Source organism: Cygnus atratus, chromosome 4 (genome assembly GCF_013377495.2).
Source record: "Cygnus atratus isolate AKBS03 ecotype Queensland, Australia chromosome 4, CAtr_DNAZoo_HiC_assembly, whole genome shotgun sequence".
Lineage (NCBI taxonomy): Eukaryota > Metazoa > Chordata > Aves > Anseriformes > Anatidae > Cygnus > Cygnus atratus.
The window spans coordinates 14,967,743-14,985,072 of NC_066365.1; the positions used below are offsets into that span (position 1 = coordinate 14,967,743).

The following is a 17,330-nucleotide window of genomic DNA, read 5'->3' on the forward strand; positions in this document are numbered from 1 at the left end:
CAACTCTACAACACTTAGCTTATAAAAAAGTGAGTTCAGCTGAGGCAAAGATACCTAAAAATAACAACAAAACCCCACGCTAACTACCCAGCACTGTGCATGGCATACTTGAGCCCAACTGGGATTTTAAATGATTCCTAGAGAGACCTACATTTATCACCAACAGTAAAGATTTTTGAGAAAATGAGCTAGTTGCTGTGGAATTAATAATAGATCTATGCAGATTGATATTCCCAGGAGATAAAGGAAAAAAAATACTAAAATCTGATGCTCATGGCAAATGAAAAACTAATGGACCATATTTTCCCCAAGGGATGGGAGGTGCTTGCATTTTATTTCGCGCTGATGACTATGCCAGACCTGCTGTAACAGGTAACACTCAGGGAGCACCATCTCCAGCTAAATGGAAACACCTTGGAAATTTCACAGAGAAGGCAGAGGGGAGTGCAAGTCATCAAACACCAAACCTCAAGAGCACCGAATGATCGTGACAGTGCAGCAGAGTTTGGCTCTGTTTATGATTTACCTCAAAACTACAAGATTCCTACAGCATCGCAAGCTGGAGTTTCTGTATACCTATGGCAGGAAGAGCAGTGATTGACACTGGAACCAAAACCACGGTCAGTCAGGAACACTGTTTTTCAAAGCCAATCTGTATTGGCATATTTTAGTTCCAAACTCCTTTTAAAAGTTTCAACACAACCGATGGAACAGTTAGCAGATTTCACTGGGGACGTCCTTGAAACCACTCAATGCAACTTCCTTCATACATGTTTACAAATCAAACTCCTCAGCATCATGCAATTACCTGAGTTTTCAACGTTGCACCAACTACCATAAAATTCATTCTTAAATGATTTAGAGAGGCAAAGGAATCAAAACTGATTTGTATTATTTAACATTTATTGATACAAAACAGAAAAGTAATTTGTAGCCATCTATTTACAATTTACACTGGAGGAAGATCTCTTAAGATCAATGAAACTATGTGCTTCCAATACAGGTATATTTCCAGTTGGATGGTAGTTAACAGTGTTCTTCAGAACTCACTCGCATTAGATGATCAACTTGCAGGTGAACTTATGGGGAAGAGGGCTCGGGCTCCAACAACGTGCTTGTTACAATTGGTCTGAAATGCAAAAAAAAAAAGTAGAAATTAGGTCATCCAGATGAATGCAACATTCAGTTAAAAACCACAACAAAACCTCTGTGCCATAATGCTAGACAGTAACTGCTCAGTAAAGTGGAATGACTGCAAATTGTATTCAAAGCAGCCACGTACTCCAGTGGCGGATCAATAAAAATATTGGTATAATTTCAATTATGATTTTCAAAGAGCACATTAGCATAATTTAGCTAAACAAGGTACTCTAACAATTGTGTTCCTCTGTACAAAGTTTGGAGTTGTCAAAGCCACACTCGGTTGCAACCCTGACATTTGTGCTACAGATTTGTTTTATGCTACCAACGTTACAAAATGCTACATTTTGTGCAGGACCGAGAGCCCTCAGTAGTAAACATACAAGCAAGTTTGATGCTATTTTTATAAAAACCTTGTGTATATTTTAATTCGTTTCTGCTAGTATTTCGGCAAATGGTCCACAGCCCACCATTTACAGCCACAAGGCCACACAGAGCTGCTGACAGCAGGGAGGAATCCACAAATTAAGACTGTTGCTAACTGAGAGAACCAAGTCTGACACAGCTCACCAAGTGACGCCGTAAACTGCTCTCTTCTCTGCCCTCCTGACAAGGTAGGTGGTACCACCAGACTCACAGCTTTGGAACAGAAGGTAGCTTATGACACCATAACCATCATCCTCTACCAGGCAGGACAGAGAAGTGCTGAAAGTTATGACTGATGAAGAAGACTCAACAGTTGATCAAGCAGAACCAGAGGGATGCACATAAACTCCCTTCCCCCTTAAATGAACTTTCATCTCCTGCTCTCTTCTGTATCCCTTGACCTCTCTGTGGCAGCCAGTGACAAGAACCAGGATGCCGGGTGCGCACACAAGTGCTCACAGGTGTACCTTGTACCTATGCTGGTGATCCTGAAGAGCCATGACAGTCTTCCATCTTAGTCCAGGCTCCTCCTCAGACCCCACAGAAGTCTCAGCAGCCAGGAAGATGCCTTTCTCCTGGCATTTACCAGAAAAGCCAGGCAGCAGCGGGGTGTGAGAGGGCATGTGTGCACACACCAGATCTCCGTGCCAAAACCAGCCGGTGCCAAATGGCATCGCCCCTGGCGACAGGAATGAAGATGTAAGAGCAGGTGAATGCCTGGATGAGCCTGCCAATACAAAATCAGGGCATGGCACGGTGCCTAGGTGATGGCAGAGTCACAGACAGATTTTGCCAAGGCAAAAGGTCAGCAGCATGATGAATTAGTGCTGCGAGAGGTATCGGAAGCACGCTTTGATGCTCTCTTAAGTTTGGCCAGGTGGAATGGCATTGGAAAGGATTCTTTTGGCACTGCAGAGCCAGCCTCAACACAGGGATGAGGCTCAAGGACAACCACGTGAGCCTGAAATGGCGGACAATGATAACAAACACCCTGCCAGTGACAGCCTAAACTGACCTTTCTTGGTATTAAAACTACACAGGTCTTTAAAAGAACAGAGGCCAAAGGAAGCTTTGCATCACTTCTCTAAGAAAGAAAATCGGGAGCTTTGCCAGGCCTTGTACAAAGCTTGAAGGAGAGGTAGCAGAGGAACTTTCAGGTACAAGAACACTTCTGAAATAATTCAAATACCTGGAACTAAGTTAAACAACTGATACAGTCATTGTAAGCACCACTAAGACAAAAAAAAAAAAAACTTTGTAGAAAGTTTTAAACTTTTTAAAACTTTGTTTTAGTTTTTTGTTTTGTTGTTTTTGTTTTTAATTTTAAAGTTTTAAACTTTTAAAAACTTTGTATTTAAAAAAAATAATCCTTTAGAAATTACCATAGGCTGCAAGACAAAAAAAAGAAGGAAGAGAACATTCAAACTTGATACAGTACACCACACTGGCAAGTATGTGCATATGGACTTCTATGAAGAAAATAAAATTATGATCAACACTTGTCATACATGGAGACCCCTTCTTTGTAATTTCTAGAATAATTCCAATTCCAGAAAAGGGCGGGGGGGGAGGTGGAACTGGATATTTAAGCAAGTTCTTAGTCCACACATGCATCCAGTTAGTTAAAAATGGTTTTGTACTTCATCAACATACAGAGTTCCTGGGAGATGGGCAAGGGCAGGTGGATGAGTGAGGCATGCACCTCATTTACAACCCTTAGCATCTTGCCAGAGATGAGCATTGCAGCAAAACAAATGCAAGCTTAAAACACCCTTCAGAAAAGGAGCTAAATTATTTTCAGTACAAACAGTATTGCTATGATAGTTCCCCTCTCTTTTTGCCATCAAGAAACACAAGTATGTCATGCAGTGTGGGTGTAGGACGTAAGCAACAGAAGCCATTTCATGACAAGGTAATGATTTCTGTGAACTTAAGTGAGGTTAGCAACCAAACATAATGAAGCTATTCCAAATTCTGATGAGATAATCCACTCAAAGTAATTTGTTTGAAAGGTTAAACAGGAAGCTAAGATGGGACTCGGTACACTACAAAATGAAGAGGCAAAAACCCTGCACATTCAGCGCTGCTTTGTCTTCAAAACATAGTCGTTTTTTTCACCAGCTAAAATGCTGCTCAAGTCTGGCAGCATTTTAATTTCTTCCTGCAGCAACTCCTGTATTTAAGTTACCTTAAGAGTAAGCTTAACCTTAGTTGCTTAAAAAGCAAATGTCTGCTTCTAACATGTAGAAAATCAGCCATACTAAAAGTCAGAGAGCTTTTGCTGGATGCAGAAAGGCCTCTGCAATTATCACTTAATTGTCCTTCATGGGCCAATACCAGGAGTCTCATACTTTCCCTTAAGGTTGATCCCTCCTTCAGCACTTTTTCTTAACTGGCTACTTAATTAGTCTTCCTTCCCGGGCTTAATTGTAAATTTGTTTTGATTAATTAGCCTCAGAGCTGACTTGGCACTTACTGAAATATAAGAGAAGTGCTTAGTTTCTTCTGCTTATAGCCTACTGTATCCTAGGGGAACCCCTGCTTTGTCAGCAATAAAATTTCAAGTTCAGATTGTGGGGAAAAAAATCAGAATTAACTTTTATTTCTTTTAATTGCCCCCTCTGTACTCCAACACAAAAGTGACGATAACAAAGAAAGGGTAAGATTCAGTAAGTTCAGGCGTATTGTCCAGTTCAGGCGTATTGTCCAGATTTTATATCACGCTCATGAATTTCATCTTGCAATTTTAGATAAGATGACTTAATGCTAAATGCAAGTGATCTCGAATCCCAAACCAAGAGCGTAAGTTGCTGGCACAGAGCCGTGTTCTGATGGCACCAGGAAGGTTTTTCTCTACCCTTCAGAAATTCATGTTCTGGCCTTCCAAGTTATTGAACTTAACTGAAAACCCTTTACAGAGTCCTAGTCAAGCCAGGCTGCAACACCTTCGGACACCAGGACACTACCTGCCAAGTAGCACGGCTCTTCATTACGTTTACACCTCTCTCATCACTCCTCTCCCTCTTTACAGCATATCGATTCCAGAAGACACCCACGCGGCGGCACCACGTTATCAGATATCTTGATCCATTCTCGTGTTAGCTAGTGATGCTGGAAGCACAAGAAAAGGCAGCTTCGAACACCCCAAACATGAGAAAACAATGAGCTAAGTAACACGCGTTGTCAGCTAGCAAAGTTTTGGTAACTGGGAGGGCGGGGGGGGAGGGGACACTATGGGGAGAGAGCCCTCCTCTACAGGGACCTGCTGCTGGCCAAATCTGAGCCCATCAGTGACACTGGTAGCATCTAAACAGTTCTAAAAAAAAAAAAAAAAAAGGTAAAAAGATAAAATAAGATGAAAAAGTGCTGTGCAGCAGCCAGGAGGAAGAGAATCAAGACAGAGGCGAAAGAAACAGCCCTGCAGTCAGTGCAGGAGGAGCTGCTTCAGGCGCCCAAGCAGAGGTTTCCCTGCAGCTCATGCAGGAGCAGATATACGTACACACTGAAGCCCACAGAGGACCCCACACTACAGCAGGTGGACGTGCTCCGAAGGAAGCTGCAGCTCACGGAGACCCACCCTAGGATCAGGCTCCTGGCAAATAACTAACCCGTGGTGAGGAGAAGGCACCTGGCAGAGACTGAGGTCCTTGGGGGATCCATGCTGGAGCAGTTCTTGGAGAACTGCATCCCATGTTGTCTTGCCAGTGGGGACTGAGAGAATGGCTGGGCTGGCAGCTGGCCACGGGTCATCCCACCACACTACCCATTTAATAAACTTCCCACATAGCTGTCAAGAGCATTACAATTCTTCAGTTTCCAAATTTAGAAGGCCTTACCTATCGAGCTTCAAAGAGAAGTTAAAAATCTTACTTGGGACATAAATATCTTGAACACTTTCAGATTTGCATCTCAATTCAATAGACTGAGGAAGTAAACACTTTGCTTCCTTAGGCTTATTTCATTTGTTGCCTGTCTGGTGCTCCAAATAAGAAAAGACTGCAGAAATGCAAAGCAAATGTAGTTTTACAATGTTTTGTGTGCCTTTACTTGGGCCCAGCAGTTGAAGTGAAGAACAAAAAAAGAACACAAGCTTTGTGTGTGGGCTCAAGAACACAGAGCAGCCCTGCAGGCACCTCTTTAACGTATTTGTTCCCTAATATTCAGCAGCCAATTATTTTGACAACTATTTGTTTTAGTCTTAAGACTGGACCACAGGAGTTAGTTTGGTTGTAAAATCCTAAAGGATGCTTTTCCTTACAAACAGAGAAATGTATTGTGAAGAGAGCTCTTCTGTCTGAGTTTAAGAACACCCATGAAGTGACAGGATATTCTTTAGAGCAAGTGTACTGTCTTGGAAACACTAAGGTGCTCGGTTACAGCAGCTGTCAATACCATGTAAGAAGCATGTCCATACTCTTCAGTCAGATGTATTATCTGCAATCAATCACTGCTGAAAGTAAATTTTGTATTACAATACACATCATGCAGCAGAGTCTGCGTCAGTAGAAATGCAAGAAAATATTCCTTCGTGTTGAAATGCCTTTTCAGCTGTCACGAAAATGAGGAAATAGCTTTTTCGGTTTATTGCATTTCCCAAACATTAATTCAAAATCATCTGCAGATAACTAATTCAGCTGCATACTTGAAAAATAGAAGGAATTGTGTATGTGCTTCAAGAGTTTGCTTTATTGGCGCTGTTTATTTTTCTGTAATTACTCAGCTCATATTCTGCTATCTTACGTTTACTAAGGTGTACAAAATATGTATGTGTACACATCTGACAGTTTTGCAATTGTTCTCCTGCATTCTTCTTTAAACAACAACAAACTTTTTGTTCAGAAAGAGCTTTCTAGCAAAACGAAAACTCCAAAAAGTTAGATTTTTCAAAGGAACCTACTAACCAGTAACGTCATTTTTTCTCAGATGAGGCCAAAGCCTAGAGAAGTCTGACTTTACCATTGTGGTGGGTCACTGTCAGTTAAGCCCCTTAAAGTATGCTTCTAGTTGTTATCACATCACCTACCACAGAACGCGTGTACCTACTAACATCATGTTGATGAAATACTGGACTCTGCTTTTGCCTTCAGCTCTTTCAATTACTGTTGACAGAAACCAATGAATTAATGTACTAAAACAGAGGTTTCCTCCAGGAACAGTGCAGTACCACAATGGCAGCAGAGGAAGGCCACGTCTCTTTCCTGATGACAATCCCACCTTCACCTCACAGCAGGTAACACCAGCTAACAATTTCTGCCTAGCTTAGTAATTACAAACCTGCCTCAGATCTCTACTACTGTTAGACACGATGTTCTGTATTCTGCTCTAAGTAGATGAAAAGTTGTGTCATCTGAGCTGAATATTTAAGCCATTAGTCTATGAAACAATCTAAACACTGTTAAAAGCTTCAACATGGAAATAAATAACATCGGAGAAACCCTAAGAATACGTATTTAAGCAACAGACCACAATATGTTCTGCATGGGCTATTATCTTAGCATTTTACCAACTGCAGGTGATTTTGCCACAGATCTATTCGAAATCATCACAGTAGCCAGTGGAAGTTGATTATTCAACAGAAGCAAATGTGATGATAAAACGAATCACTCACTGACAGGAAGAAGAATGTTAAAATCTCAGATTTCAGAGAAGACTTTTTTTTTTTCTTCAATATCCCTTTTGGTAAGGGAAAAAATTAGACTGCCACAGGTTACCCACAACTACTAGTAGCCTGATAAACACAAAAGTGTAGGAAGCAGGAGCCATAGCAAGAACAGGCATAGGTGAAACATCACCTTTTTCTTCCAACAACCAATTCTCATTTGCCACAGTGCACAACTCAGCACCCACTGGAGTCCTGGAATACAAACAGGACTTTTCAGCTCACGTTGTAAATTCTCCTGCTCTGTACTCACACTATACGTGTCAGGTTAAATGAAAATATGCAATCCAGACAAAGGGTGAATGATCTAGCTCACCTCAGTTCCTGCCGCACACCAGTATTTTTAAAAACAACTTTGAGTGAGAGGCTGCAACTGGTACAACTTACATGCTGACCGAATGAACTTCACAAGGTTCTGTGCCAAATCCTAATGTTAACGGAAATCTATTTACATTTCCTTGCAACAGAGTTCAAATGAATTTATCGCCATTTGCAACATACTCCTCCCCCATTCAAAAGCCAAAGCCTACTGGGTACAGATGCCAGGGAACGACAAACAGCTATGCTTGAAGCGCCATCTAATGGCAAATGGTGGAATTGTTTCTATTAGATAAGATTAAGAACTTCGTACATTTAATAAATTTCAATTCTGTCCCTCCTTTCCAAAACAAGTTATTTTTTCCTAAACTACAGAATGTTGGAGCCACTTAAACTATTTTAAGAAATCAAGTTCTGTTTTCACCACAGATTTAAAGGAACTTTATACTGAACTATCGCAGCAAAATACGTGTTATGCCACTATTTCTTATACTAGAAGTTGGGCTAACACTGCAAAAGACAAGACAAAATGCATAACCGATTAGGCAAGTACTTCACCAAAACTTTACAAACTGAAAGCAACATCCTAGACAACACCATGCCTGACATAACTGACTTTTGCTACTCAAAGAGAAAATCAAGTATTTTGAGATGTAGTTCAATTATGGAACATTCTCTGCAAATTATACTGGACACTTCACACAATAAATCAACTAGCCAGGAAGCAACCAAACTATCTAGCCTAAAAAATTATTATTTTTTTTAAACCAAACCCACAGTTTTCTGTTGACTCTCTCAGGCACAGAATTAGGAAAAGCGAAGAGGCATTTGCAGCATTCTGACCTCAAACCTGCACTTGAACATCTGCCACTTCCCAATCTGTATCAGGAAGCGGTCTGAACATATTACTTCTGCTTAAGAAAACATCCAGAAAGATGGATTTCTCATCAGTTACTCAAGACCTAAAAAAAGCCCACTCAAAAACCTTGTTGACATGCTGACATGTTGCAATGTAGCGCAGTGGGGAAGATGACAATAAGGGCAATGCACTGCTTCCACCTGAACCTACCAAACCAGAAGGTATTCCTGAACAGCAGCAGGCTCCCTGAGCTCTGTAACAACACACAGCCACACTTTCCTTTAGGGCCATCAGCTCCGTAGTCCATACGTGTTCACCAGACCCTTAACAAAGCACCCACTCTCAGCAGTCAGGTAATGCACAACACAACTTGCAGGGTATCTTCCTTCTGAACTCCTTGGCCTTTAACACAATGGAAAAGTGGTTGCTTTCTTTCAGCTGGAGCTGATGAGCTCTTGGGCTCAGAGATCATCGCATCTATGTCCTGACTGCTGGGAGACATGCTTGGGAGAGGAGCACAGGATTTTTGGTCTAATGCTAGCCCTGTACTGTTTACCAAGTGGCAAACTTCCAGATCTCTGTGGGCCTGCCTAAAGAGTTGGAAGACTTACAAACGGAGCGTTTTACTGGGTGGGATTCCCTGAAGCAGTGGAGACAGCATGAGTGCCCATCTGGTTGCTGGCAAGGCTCCAACAGAGGGATAATATTTGAATCTCACTGACCTTCAAGAGGCCAACCAAGCCCAAAAGTTGCAAAAAGCTACTGACATCAAATTATCAGTTCTAACTAAATGACTTGTAGGAAAAATAATTTTAAACCACTTACAAAATTTGAGGCTGAGGGGAATAAACGAATGCTCTTCCCCGCAATCTGAACTTTGACTGCAAATAGTTTTTGCTCAAGAGGATGAGCTGAATGGCAATTGGCACGCTCCTGGAATCATCTTAGAGTTCAGTGTGACCTAGCCACGCATACAAAGATGTCGTATAACTTCACTAATTACATACAAGGTCATGAACTAATTATAGGAACCACTGCTTGAAAGAGAAAAATTGAAGGAAAGTGTATTACCTAAAATTCCCCAACCTAAAGCATCTCTCACATAGTAATTGTAGTCTCAGTGTCCACGTGCTTTCACAGACACGGAGTTAGTTCTCAGCTGAAAGTTTCTTATGGGTAACGCTAAAGCCAATTCTCCTTTCCTACTTCAATTTGTACTCTAGATTTAGCATAAAGATCATGGCCAAGACTGCTTACAAGGTCAATGCTCAATCCTCAAGTATTCAGCCCTTAAAAAGTTTTCAATTCCAGTTCAATTTTCCATATCTTTTCCTCTTCTGGAACAGCAGTGACCACTCAGAGAAAGCACCCTACCAGAGTAGCTGTAGTTTATCCTTATGTTCAGCCAGAAGGAACCTTGAAGAGCTTGAGAGACAAATGTTATGTATACCATCTGCTGTCTAGACTTGGCTTCTGGAGTTTACAGTATAATTACAATTTTCCCAAAGGTCCTCATTATTATTCAGAAACACATCAATCAAAACAAAAGGCAATATTAAAGTAACACATTTAGCAATGACCTATTGCCATTACGCAAAATAAAGCTGAAACGTTCAGAGCTCCATATAAAAGATAAAACCGATAAGCTCCTAGATAAAACCATCCATTTCACAATACAAATTTTAGGCACTAATCATACATCTGGTAGACAAGGAAGAAACTGCTGTCATTAACATATTAGAAGAGTGCTGGACTCTAGCATGCAAGAATTCCAGCAGCCTGTCTCCTAGACAACAATTACTGGAGTGCAGACAGCATGGTTCTACATTTAAACGGAGATTATTCTGAGAGGCAGACATTGAGTCTAACAGATGTTAGTTGAAGATGTCAAAATTAATTTAAGTGTTAAGCATTTGGGGGGAGATAAGGCATAAAAGTACAATTTGGAACAACAATACGTTTTTCCAACAAATTTTTAAGTATCTCTTCCTGTCTCTGGATGACAAATGCCCGATACAGCGTGAGGCCCTTCACTGGGTCACTGCAGTTTGACAGTAAACTTGTGAGTTGTTTTTGTAGCTCTTTCTATGTTGATTTTACCAGCTCTGTCTTAGTTTGTGAAGTTAAGCTGGGCACAAACAAACACACTTCTTATGCGGGGAAAAAAAAAAAAAAATCAGAAAGTACAAAAGCGTGAGGAGTATTTCAAGCAAACTTTTTTGGAGAAAGTTCTTCACACCTGTCGTTTTTGAACTGCGTGAAAAGGAGAACACTTTCTTCGTTCAGAAGATTACGGATGTTATATTGATTTCCTGTAAATAAAAGCAGAAAAAGTTTTCTTTAGAAGCCACTAGCAATCTTTGAAGTCCTATTTGGCTTCAACTCAGTATGTTTTTATTTCATATATTTAAAGAGAAGTAATATTAGCCCCAAATCTATGATGCCACTCTTCCAGGCACGTCACTGCATTTCAAAGTGGTAACAAGGAAGAAAACCTACAGCTAGCTTCGTTTCTTTTAACCTGTGATAGGAAAAAAGCACATCTTCAGTAAGACTTTTACCAAAGCCAAAGTAATTGGCTTAAACTCTCCACTCACAAAAGCCACAAGAAAACTTTAATGTGACTGAATTTATTTTAATTGTTGTGGACAATCTCATTAAGAACTGCACAAGGAAACTTATTTGCAAATCTTCACTTGGGATTTGCATACTAACGTGACCTCAAATACAGAGGCATCTAAGAGACACTGGATGTTGAGGAAGAGCAACTTTCTAACATTCACATATAGCCACACTTGATAAGATACAAAGAGATCTTCCACCACAACCTCTGCATCGCCCATCCACTCAGTACAGAAAGGCCATCAGGAAACAAGGACAAACGGAGAGGAATACAGATATCAAACTTTCACCAGTTAATACAATCTCCTTTACCCAAAATCAAACCATAAATCTGTCTCTGCTGACCCCTCAGCTTTTAAGATTAAAACCGACACTTTTACTGAAGTGTCAAGCATTAACTGAACAATGGTTGTTAAAACAGGATGCCATGGTGAAAAGCTGATAAAACAGTAAGAGTGGTAGATTGTCACTTCTTTAACACAGCCTCTTCACAAGCAAGCTGTACGTAAGTTCTCTACCACTTCATGAACAGTCTACTTTAGTACTACAAACTCTCCTGACTACTCTCTTACCCCGCTAAAGGGTAGCTTCTCATATGGATTTCATTCCACTTTCATCTCAGAAGAGCAAAATCAGTGGCGTTCTACAATTCTCAATGACCCATATGAGGTTACAACACTTTCAGCAGACAGGCTGCACCTTCTGCACTTCATGCACTGTGCAAAACGTGGTGAACTGATCCAAATGGATTTTCATTAATTTATGTAGGAAAAGATGGTGATGAAAACAATTATATTAACTACCACTATTTAAAGCTGTCCGCTGAAGTTTCCCTGACATCGTAGCTAGGGACAGAACTAGAATACCAAGAGAACTTCACTCTTGGAACCTGATTATGTTATCAAAAACTCTGAAGGAAACTCAGGTAAACAGGCTGTGTTTGTACCACTACAGTCCAAGGTTAGATCATCAGCCTGTGTCCAGTGTTGGGTCACACTCCCTTCTTCCTAACGCGGTCCTTTCCCATACTCTACTCCAACTCCTCTCTCCCAACCATTCACCTCAGTTGTGCTTCGTAGCCCACTAATTCAGTCTAATCCAATCCCCAAAAACTGATTTTAAAAACATGTGCTTACCTGCTGGAATATAGAAGAAGGCCCCCGAAGTCAGATAATATGATGTCTTATGCAAAGTAACGACAATTTTGCCATGGATAACATGGAAAGCCTTTAAAAAAAAAGAGAGGGGTGGGGGTTCTAAGATCAGCAATGTTTCCTTTGCAAACATTTAAGAAAGTTATCCAAGAAAAAAAAACACTTTGTTTTTGCATACACACTGCAAGATAGCAAAAAAACACTAACATAATAACGTAACTAACATAATAAACTGAGCTGCAATTCCTTTTCCCCACCCCAGTTGAAACGTAAGACAGGCAACTTGTAGCAGGGGTGGGGGGGGAGGTATTTTTACTTAATCTTTCTATCTTGTCTGCACATGAAGCACACATGAACATACAGGTTTAATGTGAAAGAAAGCAGGGTACTGTGCATGCAAATTACCTCCAGCAAGTTTCTTTATTTATAACTGCTTGATTTCACAACTGAAATTTATTTATGTTTCCTGTATACATTTGTAGTTTAGGCAAAAAGTATGACAAACCTGTCAACTTCATATGCTATTCTTAATCATTCTAAGATTCTCTGTTTAGATATAGATCATTAAATAAAAATAAATAAGGAAAAAGTGTACTTACTATTGTATCCATGTAGACAAATTGGTGTCCTTTTTCTTTAAGTGGCTTCAAGATTAATTTACCAGTGGAAAAAGTAGATGTATTCAGATTTTTATATATTTCTACCGATTCATCTTTGAAGAAACTCAAGTGACTGTTTCCAGTGTTAATACACTCTACAAGGAAAGTCCAGGAGATTAACGTCAATGCTAACACATAACCAAGTCTTGTTGTTAGCTCAGCAACTTTTTAAATTATATGCACCATGCATTGTTTCAGTGCAAAAACCCCACGAGCTAGACTTAATATTTAGCTGAAAAACAGGACATGTCACTCCCTTCCCCTTTTTGTGGCTCCCTCAGAATTTTTTCCAGAAAAGCAATGAATATTTTCACAGCTTACCCTTTTTATGCCCAAGGCAGCATGAACAATTTTCTTCCTCTATCAGTCTATATCTAAGAACTTACTACATTGTTTAGAAAGGTCCTTGGTTACATCCCCTCAACTTACCTTGAAGAACTTCCTGATTTGTTACTGGGTCCACTACAATGGTTGGCTTAGAAGTATCACCCAGGGTGCAATTCAATTTTTTAGCTACCTCATTTTCTAATGAGAAAAAAAATACAGAGAAGTAATCACTACACAATTTAAAAACTTATGTAACCACAATTTCACACATAGGTAATTAAATTTCCTTCATTAAGCAACTAAACAGACTGAAATACACCTTCTCCAGAAAAAGGGAGGTAACCCATAACAGTTCTTTGAAAACGCAATTTTCACTGGAATTATTTCTCTGTGTGATCAGTAAATGGTCCCTAAAGCCTGAAGTATTTTCCAGGGCAATGCCAATAAGGTTGCCTATTAATGACAGTATTTACCCCAAAGTACCTTAACTTGAGAAGAACTTTTCCTGCAACAGATACTAAGAGGATATTAAGAGAGAATATAAAATACATGATGAACTAAGAAAAGTAAGTCTCTTCCTTTTACCTACTGCTGATGGGCATCAGGAAACTTATGAAAGTGTTCAAAAAGAGTAAGCACATGTTCAATTTTCTTTTTCTTGAGAGTCACCATTACAGGAATCTCACTCTAAGTTGTAAATCAGAGAACTATTTCTAAAATAAAATGGAGTTTTCCAGAGAAGGCAATAGCTTAAGAGTTGATGACAATCTTATGCTTTTCGAAGAGAAAAGAGACACTGGAGAATTTTCAAGACATAACAAATATCCCAAAGCTCTCTTGAAGAACTCTCTTAAGAGGACAAGTTTACCTCCACAGTGCACAGGAAATCTCTCTAAATGTAGTCAGAACAAGGCTGCCAAAGACAATCTATAGCGCTTTATAGGCACTCATGTCTACTTAAACACTCCAACACTAAACTAAGACAGTCAGGGCTATGAGGAAAGTTACTGTTTGATATAGCGTTGTTCCAAAAAAAGCATCTCTCTATAAAAAGAGGCAGTAATAGGTGCAACTCTACAGCACTAACCACAGGATTTTTATTGTATCATTAGAATTTAGAAATTTGTCCTAGAAATTCAACTCAGCTGATGGGCCTTGTACATATCACTTAAAATTCAAGGATGCTAACAAAAGAGCATCTCTCAGGATGAATGCCTGTTAACCAGGATATCCATCGCATCTGGAGGCGCTTCAAACTAACCTAAAACAGCGAATTCTTGTATGATACAGTGTGAATAGTCACTACCAGCTCAAGCTTACATGGACTGCAAATGACTTGCATAGAAACTTAAAAGTTGTGCTCACATCAAAGGTTCAACAGATTAGGATCCTGTCTCCATCAGCAGCCAAAAGCAGGCACCCCTCCCACCTCCAAAACTGCTGTTAATGGAGTAACGATGTTTCTACAGAATATTCTCCACCTCTACACATGCAACTCACTTTTATTTAAGAGCTATTAACAATTAAGTCTTCCATGAATTTATCCAGTTCTCACATTGAATCTAAATATTTTTCTCCACAGTATTTTGTGGCACAGAGCACAGAGAACACAGGCAGAAGAGCCACCTTATTTTGTGTGAAAAACCCAGCTCCCACTATTTTCCTTTCACACATTCTAGTTCTTGTGTTAAAAAAAAGCAGTAATTGCTTTCTATTTCCCTTCTCCACGCCATTTGTGATTTTATAGGCCTTTATCACACCTCTGCAGTCTTTTCAGGGCTGAGGAGCCTTAGCCTACACACAGTTGTTTCTTGTACAGAAGTACTTCCGTGACATCAACAACTTTCTCTGAACCCTCTCTAGTCTTAGTACTTTCTTTTTGTGATAGGGAATCAAATTTACATGCAGCAGTCTAGAGCATCAGAAATTTGTACCAACAATCTCTGTTTTCTTCCTTATTCTTCCGCTAACAATTAGCTTATACCTGATTTGTTTTAGAACCATGTCAGGATCATACAGTATTTTCCTTGCTAACATTTATTTGCTCTAACATATATATAAAACACTGCAGTCACAAACAAAACCTCTAGTGAGTCCCATACAGAAAGGTTCTTTAGCACCAAAATCTCTTCCAAAGAAAGCAAAGAAAAAAATAATTTGTTTTTTTTGACTCTGACCCTATCTCCCTTCTGAGCACTACCTACATACTTACCACCTCCTGGCCTTAGTGGCTGTAGCAAAGCTTCCTATTCCTGGGTCTTTAAGTATATATTTGTATATAAGTACATATTGTATATTATATATATTATATAAGTATATATTGTATATTATATATAAGTATTGTATATAAGTATATATTGACTAATTTTACCCATTTTGTGCATTGTTCTTAAAGCTCCCCATTCACCAAACTCACAATGATTTTGTATTTAACATAAAACAGTTTAAAATATTGATACCAGATGCTGCATTTTCAGATGTGGTGCTACAGGTATCAGCAAGACAACCAGAAGCTCTTATATGTTAATTGTGCATTATGAAACTAAACACATTAGCCTCATTAACTAACGATCTGGTCAAGGGCTGAAGTACAGCTGATTTTCTTTAACCGCAGCTTTAAGAGCATTACAACACCTCTGGATCTGTCATGTGTCTCTTCGTTCCCAACCCAGAGAAGTTAAAAGTTTAAGGTCATACAGCATTGCTAGGGCTACAGTAAGCAACAGGTGTTTTTTTTTTTTTTCCCCCGCATCAGATCACACTAACGCATTTAATTCCAAAAGGATTTTCACTCAGAGAAACTGGACTTGTTACAAGAGAGAATCTTACAGCAATGGAGCATTCAATTAGTTTTCTGTGTTTTTTGTTTTGTTTTGTTTTTAAAGCATCAAAAGAATGAAAAAAAAGTGTTTATACTTGTATAATTTCTTTTCTCCTTATGACGAATCTTCTTCTGTCTATTCTTCCTGCGAGGTTCTGTTTCTGGACACACTATTCCACTAATCGTCAGCCCTCCTGAAACAAAAGTTGAACAAAAAGTCACTAACACGATATTTATTTTACATGAATGAACATTTACAGAAACTACAAGCATTTCAGTTTGGAATATATTGCCTTGATGCTGAAATTTTCAGATAGCTTTAGAAAGCCAGAACAAAACCAAGAAGCTTTTCATCATCAAGTATTTTGAAGTGCAGTACAACTTCAGACTTTTTGAAAAGAATCTGTTTCAGTCAAAGAACATTTCAGAAAGCCATGACACGAGAGTCAAGTTTTAAGACAAAATATCAATTTTAGGGACACAAAGAAATACTATTTTCAAGCAGACTGACTGATTAGGAAAATATCAGATTAGGCTAAGCCAACAGAAAAAAAATCCCTGAGAACAAGATGTACTTTATCACGTAGGTCATTTAACACTGAGACTGGATAAAATATTATTGTATCTGCTCTAGGAAGCAGTGTCCACACCAGGACAAATGCTCCAATGAATGATCCAATACATTGTCTTTTCCTGGTATCATACAGAATCTTTGATACAACAAACTTACTAGTACAATGAAACCATGTTGTTCTTCCCTAAACAGTTAAGGCAAGTGTACATAACATGTTCTGCTGCTATTATTTCTATCTGAAACAGGAGTATCAAGAGAAAGATTACACTGAAAGATGACTAAATGGCTGGAGACTATAAATCATCTGCTTTTTTAAAATGCTTTCATGGCACAAGATCAAACCACGGATTTCCCTTTACTGCCCTATCAGAACAAAGGAGATAGGCATTTTGAAACAAATACCTGAAGGTCTCATCGTATAGTTTACACGCTCGCCTCGCCAATATTCCAGAGGTTTTAGTCGTATCCTTTTTGTCCGACGAACATTAGGTGTGTTGGAAGGCATTACTAATTTAAAGGATGAAACAATTCACAGTAAACATGAAATAAAAAAAATCAGAAATGGGAAACCTTAAATATTATCTCCTGCTGTTCAGGGAGTGAGCACTTCCCAGGGGTTATTTATGTCACTTCCCAGACGATATTTATACCAATTTCCTTTCATGACAGGAAAGGGAATCAGGTCTTGCCAGAAGCCTTCTTTTGCATACATCATTATTTCCCTTTCCATTTTCTTAAACAGTCACCATGCTGACTGGAGATTTCATTCAA

The 17,330-nt window shown here is 39.3% G+C and overlaps 1 protein-coding gene across 2 annotated transcripts in view; it reads right to left on the reverse strand.

Annotated features, from left to right (window-relative positions):
* Positions 1-882: 882 nt before the first annotated feature.
* The window catches only part of CENPC (centromere protein C), a 28,362-nt gene continuing 11,914 nt past the window's right edge, over positions 883-17,330 (reverse strand). The window contains exons 13-20 of one of the 2 annotated variants that reach the window (XR_004780384.2): positions 16,962-17,066; positions 16,081-16,179; positions 13,267-13,362; positions 12,778-12,932; positions 12,161-12,251; positions 10,642-10,714; positions 4,533-4,677; positions 883-1,129 (exon numbers count right to left, since the gene is read on the reverse strand). Coding sequence is in view for 1 of the 2 variants with exons in the window: in XM_035557478.1 (XP_035413371.1) it covers positions 1,081-1,129; positions 10,642-10,714; positions 12,161-12,251; positions 12,778-12,932; positions 13,267-13,362; positions 16,081-16,179; positions 16,962-17,066 (668 nt within the window). In the remaining variant the exon portion in view is untranslated. The remainder of the gene's footprint in view (positions 1,130-4,532; positions 4,678-10,641; positions 10,715-12,160; positions 12,252-12,777; positions 12,933-13,266; positions 13,363-16,080; positions 16,180-16,961; positions 17,067-17,330) is intronic. The other variant, XM_035557478.1, reaches the window with a different exon arrangement.